Raw genomic sequence first — 9,388 nt, 5'->3', positions numbered from 1 at the left:
GTGGAAAAACGAGGTATGTTATCCTTCGTTTGTTTGGCTGCTTTGGGTAGTTCTCTTTTATTTCCTCTAATAGTTCCAACTAGTGTTGTTTTTTTGGCCAATGTCGATGTTTTTTGGATAATGTCGTCGCGAGTAACATGATAGCTTCCCTTCCACAGCTTGCTTATGGCTCGACAAGTTTCAGAATAACGTGTTCACTGAGAAGCATTGACGGTGGTCGTTGTTCATCTTTCCCCAAGTAAGGAAAACCATTCAAAACGTACTTGCTACTAACATCTGAGGCAAGCCAGAATTTCATGCCAAATTTGTTGGGTTTATTAGGCATATACTGTATAAACTTGTACCTGGCTTTTGTCGGAAATAATTGCTCGTCAACTGTTGCAATGTGGCCTGGTTGATAGCAAGCTTGACTATTTTCAATGAACTTGTCCCATATTTCCGAAACCAAGGCAAATTTATTTGTTTGGAGGTGTCTACTTCTTTCGGTTCTTTTGTCAAAACGAATAAATCGTAGGATTTGCTTAAACTTATCTCTGGGCATAGTTCTTCTAAAAAATTCGGGACCCCACTTTGCTAACCATAAATAACTCAGTTTTAAATTTTTTGCCTCGTAGGCTCCCCGAGCATATAAAATCCAATAAATGCACGTATTTCCGGTTATGTTGTTGTCCAATCGTACCACAAAATTCGGCGGCCATCTTCTTCTGTAGTTTTTTGTATGTTCGATTATATAGTTATCTATTATCAACTAGAATGCACTGACAAGATTATCTGCCATAATGTTCCTTTTTGCGTAGCCTGTTGGTCCCTTCACACCCTTGAAAACACAAGTAGATGGTAACCTTCCAGGAATACCACCTTCGTCAAATTTTAATAACAAGTACTACTTTAGTTATTTTATTTTATAACCGTCGTTGAACAGCCGACCCAATTTTGGGTTTACGACAACTAATGTTCAACTCCGTAGCCTTGTAATTTTTAACCAATCCTGAAAAACAAGGAAACTCCTGGATCAGCACTCCCAGAGGTATGATTTCTCATGGGAAAACGGAGGACTTTGAGACACGACAGATTTAACGTGCATCAGTCACCATTTACACCAGGAGTCTTCGGCCGACGAGCATCGAGCCCACGACCCCCTGGACCTGATCCCAGTGCCCTACCAACCAGGCTATCCCGGCCCAACTTATCAAGTATATGCCCAAATCGACAATTTATAACGAACTTGTATGCTATCATGTGACAGTAATGAAAAAAAAAATTTCCCAAGTAGTCAAAAAGTCTGCTTTTGAGCAATACAGGCATAACACATATATTTTTAACCGGAAATGAAGGAGGGGGAGGCAACTACAATGATTAATAAACGCATTTATATGTTGTACAAAAAGTCACAAAATTCTAAGAAGATGTGTCATTATATACATCATTGTTTTTCTAATTGAAATTGAAAAGCAGTCAAAATGACTTCCTTAGGCAATCTAGTGTTAAGCGTGTACAGCTCTTTCAATCTTATTAATAGCTATTAAATCACTAAGCCTAATGATGATACGAAGTAAAAAAAAATCTTTTAGAAAATTACAATGAGGTGAACGCATTATCTGAGCGGTCAAGGCCTATTGCAAATGCAATATGTTTGCATAAAACGTATTGCTTAAACTTCGCAATACGTAAAATGTGTCGTTTGCTTAAAAAATATTGGTTATCCGTTGGATAAGAAGTATCATTTTGGTTGTATATATTTTTTACATTGGTTTGTAAGATACTTGTAGTCCGATATACAGCACACACAGATATAACATAACACAGATCTAAACTTCGAGCTTTAACAACAATTAAGATTCAATTTAATGACTGTAAAAATTTTATAGGGCAAAGGAAGTAACATAAATTATTGCGCCAATGTATAACGAAATTTTTTTTTACTAAAAAAATAGTATCTAGATGTTTGTAAATAAGAATACAAAGTTTAAATAGGGCAGTTTAATCGATGATATCATTATCAAATAGCAGCAATGGAGAAGTTATATTGCTGTGTGAAAGATTTTTGGAAAATCAATTTAGTGTTTATGCATGTCAGTAGCGTACGACACTATTTCTGTAACAAAATGCTTTTTTCCTATTTGTGAAATGTACGATTGTACAAAAAATGTAACGTATGCAAAGTCGATAGTTTTTCCCGTTATAAATATCTGACGCTGGTAGAAAAAAAGATTTTAGAGTTAATTTTATTTAAATAGAAAAGTATATTTTATAAGTAGTGAATATTTAGTGCATATTTAAAAAAAAATTTATATTTAAAAAAAATCTGTTCGTTTAACCAATTTTTACGATCTATCAAACTGATAGCGAAAAAATACATTTTTAAATACACTACTTTACCTTAATATGTTTGTAAAGATCATAATACTTGCAGTAATCCTTTAAATACTGCAATACTTCTGTATGATGAACAAAAGATTGACCATTACAGTGTGGAAATGGAAAATCTGGGAATGCCATGGTTTCTTTTGGTAAATTAGCTCTAAAAACAATAATAAAAAATAAATACAAACTCTGGGTATGTCACTATATAATCTGAATACATGAATTGAACTTTAAAACCACTGCAGAGCCATTTGTAATTGTTTTTCTGAGAACATATCAAGAATATCACTATTAAAAGCATTTTGAAATGGTGCCTTATATCAGAATCTGTTGTTCTAATATTTTAAAGTGTGCATTTCAATTATATCAAGTCCAAAAAGGTCAAGGAGAGACGATGTCCGGGAAAATCTCATCCGTGGTAAAATTAAAACATTCTAATATAATCTACACGCAATGCCCGTTATATTTTTTATAATATAACTGGCGTTGAACCACCGATCTAATTCTGAGTTTCCGAATATCTACGTTCAACTCCGCAGTCTTCCTTTTTTCCAACTCGTAAAATTTATAGAAACTTTTGAAAAAAGTTCAAAGATGAAAAAAGCATATTAACGAAGTTGGTAAAAATGAAGGTAGTATACGAGAGCTAAATAAGGTTGAATTGAAGAGCTCAAATGCCAAAAATATTACCACTTAAGTTGCATCAGCTCATCTTGATTCCTTTGAATCTTGTTTCATTCAAATAAGAGCCGATTCCCTTGTAAACGATTTAAGTTCCTCACGACCTTCCCATAGCGCGTGGAAATTCATTTTTATCTTGATTTGGCTCCAGCGGTATTCTTGTTTTTTCCTTTCTGTTTCAATCTCGGCTATCGGGGTTTTTCTAGATTTTGTGTTTTACCTTTACTTTTTTTTCATTTCTTGTTGGCAACTTAACATTTTATATTTTAAATTTCTTTTGTTTTTTCTCATTCACGTTTCGCATATCTTGAGAATGGACATCTATTTTTAAACCGACTATTATTTCTAGTCAGTGATTTTTTTTTAATCAAGTAAGAATTTTAGTAATAAAATTTTCTCCACTTACTTTAAGTTTTTGTACATGCTAGAGAAAACAGGTAAGCCGAACTCATCTAGACCCACTCTTTCAGAATATTTCCAGGTACCCCCGACATCCTCTTGTTGCTCAAAAATTTCAAAAACAAATCTGTCAGGCTCCGACAGCAAATGTCTGCCACAACATAGACCAGCACCTCCAGCTCCAATGACAGCTACCTAATGAAAGTAAATAATTTTTAATAATTCCGCGGATTGAAATAAAAATTGAGTAGAATGATACTGTTGGCGCCACTCACGGCTTTGGCTAAAGAAAAGAAGAGCTCACTTCTTCTTTTTGTTGTGTTGTAGTCGGACATGTTGTAGAATGGCGTCATTCATCGTTTTATTAATAAACATTGTTAAATAGTTATCGTTTGTTAATTCTTAAATCTCCGTTTATAGAGTCCGCTTATCGACCCCCTCAACATGGTCAGTCGAGCCGGAGTTCAAACCTAATATAATTCGAAAATAATAATTTTGATCACTTTCGTTTCCGACATCGGTCATGACTTCGTTGTTGAACATTCATTTTCGATTTTATAAACATGACTGATACTTCAAAGAGTGAGGATATGAAAAGAATTTTAAAAAATTTAATCGTCGGCGTGATAGCTCTAAAAGCAAAATAGCTAGATTGGAAAACTCCGCTCTTTACTTTTTAAGAAATAAAATTTACATTGACATTCCATTCAATTAAATAAAATGATCAAAACACTAACTATCTTTTTTATTTAATCAAAAAAATATATTTAACTTAATTTTTTTTTAAACTAAGACTCTTTCAAAATAAATTTTTAGAATTAAAAAAAAATAGAAGTTTAATTTTTAAATGGTTTAAATTTTAATAAAAAATATTTTTAAAATATCCTTAAGTCACGGTACAACTAAATATAACAATTTGGGGGGATTAAAAAATGTCTAACAACCACAAGATTGTTAATTTTTTCGACAAAAATGCACCCCATTTGCATTTTACTATTTTTTTTAATAAACATGGAATTATTATGAATATTTTATTATATTCTGAAATATACTTCACTTCACGCTTGTTCTTTATTATTTTTCTGCGTTTTAGAAATGAACGCAATGGTTACGTTATTAAGTTTTCATTGCTAAGGAAAATGCATAAGAAATGCTTTAATTTGCTTAAACGAAGATTACCTTCAAGTTGAAATATGAGTTTTGCTAGTATTGCTGTTGAAAAGAATGTGTATTTTCATATTTACACTTGTTCTTAGTCCAAAACGCGTGTTTTTTGAGTTGTACCACTATTGCAGCTCATGAGCGATATGTTTTGTAGTGTATCACACTGATTTAGGCCGAGATAGCCCGGTTGGTAGGGCATTAGTCTCATGTCCAAGAGGTCGTGGGGGGTTCGATCCCCGACCGAAGACTCTTCGTGGTGTAAATAGTGATTCGTGTACGTTATATCTGTCGGATCACAAAATTCTCCATGTTATCATAACAAATTAAACCTCTGGGGGTACTGAATTGGAGATTACGATCTGCGGATGAAAGGGTCCACCCTATAAACAAGTAATGAGGTGAGTGGCTGAAGTCCTATTCTCGGCCACAGATGGTGCCACTGAAAAGCAAGAAACGCAATCTATTGGAAAGCGGCCTCAGAAACAACAACACTGAAATAAATTACTAACAATTCTTTGAATTATCCTAAATTGCATCTGCAAAATTAAATTGCAACATCTCCAAATACATTTTTATGTAACATTTAAACAATAAAAATCGAACACCAGCTTTTCGACATGTAATGTGCAAACTGTGCAGCGTAGTGTACAATGAGAAAAAAGATAAATAAAAAATGGAACACCTTTAATAACTCAAAAAAGTAGCATATTTCATCAGCAGTAGCATATCGATTTCTCAAACTATTTGACAGATTTTACCGAAATTCCGTATTTTGTCATGTAATATTAATGTTTTTGAAATGATGTAAAAAGATTACCTTACAATTAAAACATTATTGGACTTTTATCAAATAAAACAGTTATAAAATGATAAATGTTGATTAAAAGTTATTTTTTGCATGAAATTTATGATTGTGTGCGAACTTTTTTCAATTCGCTTGAAAAGTTCTCGAGATATGGCGAAATACGGAAAAAGTAAAATGAATTTAAACTTTAGACCACTCTTCTGACCAAAGTATGGGGGACCAGATTTCCCAAATAGCCCCTACATTTACGGGTTTAGAAATCCGCCGGAAAAAGTTATTCAGGAGAAAGTACGTTTTTATATCTGAATATCGTCTGCTCTATCTAATTAGCATATTTGAAGTTACCCCTGAGTCCTAGAAGGTGAAGATCCGATGATTCGATCAAAAGTTAGAGTGGTTCGTTTCTTTCTTTTTTTTGGCGCACAGTACCGTACCGCGTCACTTCAGCGGAGCGGATTGCCATAATGAAAGCTTTAATAGTTTTTGCTTATTTTTAAATCGTTTAAAATGTTCAATTTTTGAAAAAGTGTTAAAAATGAAAGAACTGGCCATTTTCCAGATTCAAAATTTCCTAATATTGTCCTATACTTGGAGTCAGTGATCGGAAAAACTACATTATTTTTGTAGCTTACTACAGCTACTTTTTTTGAAGTTATACTTCTTATGCGACTTCCAACAAGGTTGCGTTAAACGTTTTACGCTACATTTTTATTGGCCGGGAAATCACGTGGTAGGATCCAGTTTTCCCTCCATTCATTTCCATATTGTTTTGGTTGGTTGGTTGAAGTTTAATGGCACAAGAGCCAGAAGTGGCTATACTGCGCCAGTCACTAGGTAAAAAAAATTGCACTTTTACTTATATCAATGAATACAGTTTTATTATTTTGATGAGATTGTGATGTATAGGGTCACTAAGTAGGGATGAGAGATCGGGATAAAATCTGCCAAAAAGTTTCTTCCTCAAATATTTGAATCGTCTGCAATATGTGTTTAATTGAAATGTTAACTTGACATAGAGTACAGCTGGATGCAGGCTCGGCTTTCAGTAAATGCATATGCGTGAAACGAGTATGACCGATACGTAGTCTATTTATAATAGTCTGGGTTTTGCGATCAACAGTTAATGTCTTACAATTATCAAGATTTGGGTAAATTTCATATAATTTATTATTATTTTGCGTACTCCAATGATTTTTCCAGGCCTGATGAACTGAAGATTTACAAATGTGTTTAAGGTCTAAGCAAGTCAAGAGATTACTGTTTAAGTTATGAGTAGTTTTAGCTATGATATCAGCACGGTCATTTCCAAGAATGCCGACATGTGACGGTATCCAACAAAAATATATGCTGAACCCTCGGATTTGCATTTTCATAAAGTGGCTTCGTATTTTTTGAATTATGGGATTTTTCCCGACGTAAGGAACACTAGACATAAAGCTACGAGTATCAGTATAAATTATCCATTTACTTTTTGTTAGGTTTGAAGTAAAATTAAGTGCTAGCAAAATAGCATAGCATTCTGCAGTGAGAATTGAAGTTTCGTGAAGAAATTTTTCAGAAATATTAGAACTTTCGTAAACAACACCACAACCAACATGGTTATCATATTGTTTTGGTTCTCACTAGCATAAAAATAACAAAAGTCATAAAAGTATTGTTTTTCTATAAATATTTTTTTAGTTTGTTTTGATACACATATAATTTAATAGGGTAGTATTTTTTATTTTCAAATTTAGTGGATAACAATTGTAAAAACAATCCCACGGACAATGCGACGGATCTAAGGTTATGTCAAGGTACGTCTCTTGTGAATATCAATTGATTGTTAGGTTTTCTCTTCTGAAATTACATTATGACGCATTCACATACATTATTAATACATATACATTTTCCAGGGCGAGACGATGAGGCAACTACAAGCACTGGTTGAAGTTGTCCACGAGGGAAAAATGCACAATATTACCGTGATTACAGAGCACGGAAGCGAGCGGAGCAGGAAAAAGAGTCGTTGAATAGAACTAGTGATCCTTCTACGACTGCTGATTCTTCTACAATTAAGGTCTCAGGTTGCGAAGTTTAATTTCTTCCGCGCGGAGGGACTCCACGCACTATTTTTTTTAAAAATGTAGTGACTACAAACTAATTTGGAATTGTAGTAACTATTTCATTACTTTAAGGAGATGAACTTGCATTAATTGTAAGGGAATAATAATTACAAAATATTTATTCATGTGTACACGAGTCAGTTAGTTATTCTCAATTTTTTTTCTTCATTTAACCTTCCACTTTTTATGACTTTCTCAACAGTGAAAATAGTATATTTTATCAAATACTTGACATTTTTTAATTGTTTAATGCTCTTACATTGAAAATACGTTCCTCTCCTTCGAAATAACATCGGTGTTTCATGAGTGTGCATTCGCGTGTGTAAGTGTGATTAATTATCACAGAGGCTAGTTTAAATATTAGTAATACGTGATTTTTAAATACTTAATTTCTGTTAACGCTCAGCTGCAGTCATAGGGTTTATTTTCATTGCATCCATTGATGGACCCGCGAAGATTTCTACCCATGAAATTCGAAAAATGATTTACCATAGAATTGTGTTTCTTTTCTAAAAATAGTTGCCAGAAATCGCTACCAACTACTGTTTATATATATATTTTATACTACACAACAAACTACGGATAAAAGTAGCGACTACAGTAGTTTCACCGCTTGGAGCTTATTTAGAGAATAAATTGAGGTCTTTAAAATATATAAAAGTTCTCTTGAAATTTAATCTCGAACTACAAGCAATTATTTTTATCAACCTAAAAAGATCAAATAATGAGTTAATGAAATAACTAATACTTACTTTTAAGATGGACTTTGATTCCATATTTCCCAGCAAAATTAAAGTAGTCAAATATATAGGAGAATACCGACGTTTACCACTGCTTTATTACCTTAGAATAGGATTGTTTCTTTTTTAACGAGAGGAAAACTTTTTATACACTTATTTTATCGTTTGTTGTTTTGTGTATTCAGGCTTTAAATAGCTAGAAGTGACTCACTGGTTTAGAATTGATAAGAAAATGTGTTAGACAATACGACTATTTTGATAAAATCCGTGACGTGTTTTAATATTTGATTCCTTTTATTAAACCTTAACCAACGCATACAAAGTACAAAAATCAAACATGCCATTATTTTAAATCACACATAACTTACGATTTTTTGTGTAGCTTTTTTTTAAAAAAAAACTATCTTAATTTAAATCTATTGACAAAGTAGGCAAAACCGTTATTTAATATAAATTTAAATAAAAACCACATTTAAAAAAATTACGCTTAAAAGTTTATTTTTTAAACAAAATTATTTTTGCCGTAAAATTATTTTAACCGTAAATAACCAATATTAGTATTAATCTTATACTAATCAATCGACAAATAGACTACGAATAAAAGAAAGTATACTTTTTTATTTATTTCAGACAAACTGATGTAACTTAAAAAAAGTGATATAATATTTCAATAGAAAAATAGGGTAAATATTATTGTTTGCACTCGCGGCAAGAAAGTGACCACATTTTCATTGAGACAAAGCGGGACAAATGGGATAAAATGAGAATTACAATTTAGTTATATATATTTTATTGTATACATTCATATACATGTACAAAAATGTATTTATTATTAATTATTGGTAACTATAAAAATATTTGTAAAAAATAATAATTTGAACATCATGATTTTTAATCAAAATAAATTTTTTATTTAAAAAAAATTATGATTTTCTTTCACGGTCATATTTTTGATCTGAGTGAATACTTAGCAATAGATTCGGATCATTTATTAAAATGTCGTGAAATATTTCACATGACTTGCTCAAATTATATTTTACACTTAAAATAGATTTTTAAAGTTTTAATGTTCAACTGCGTTTTTTCAGTTGTCCATATTTTATTGATACTAGAAAAAACACGTTCTGTTG

At 32.1% G+C, this 9,388-nt stretch overlaps 2 protein-coding genes across 2 annotated transcripts in view; both read right to left on the bottom strand.

Moving 5' to 3' along the window:
• Nucleotides 1-9,388, bottom strand: part of LOC107454523 (extra spindle pole bodies like 1, separase) — a 313,495-nt gene that overhangs the window by 164,810 nt on the left and 139,297 nt on the right. The gene's annotated exons all lie outside the window — the stretch shown is intronic.
• Nucleotides 2,380-8,506, bottom strand: LOC107447165 (uncharacterized; the record flags this gene model as incomplete). Its single annotated transcript, XM_071186451.1, is given in 3 exon segments — nucleotides 2,380-2,521; nucleotides 3,452-3,639; nucleotides 8,271-8,506. Coding segments are annotated over 3 exon segments (354 nt in total), but the record flags the coding sequence as incomplete, so codon positions are not given.

This window comes from Parasteatoda tepidariorum, chromosome 10 (assembly GCF_043381705.1).
Source record: "Parasteatoda tepidariorum isolate YZ-2023 chromosome 10, CAS_Ptep_4.0, whole genome shotgun sequence".
Lineage (NCBI taxonomy): Eukaryota > Metazoa > Arthropoda > Arachnida > Araneae > Theridiidae > Parasteatoda > Parasteatoda tepidariorum.
This window is presented reverse-complemented; position numbering and strand designations above follow the sequence as displayed.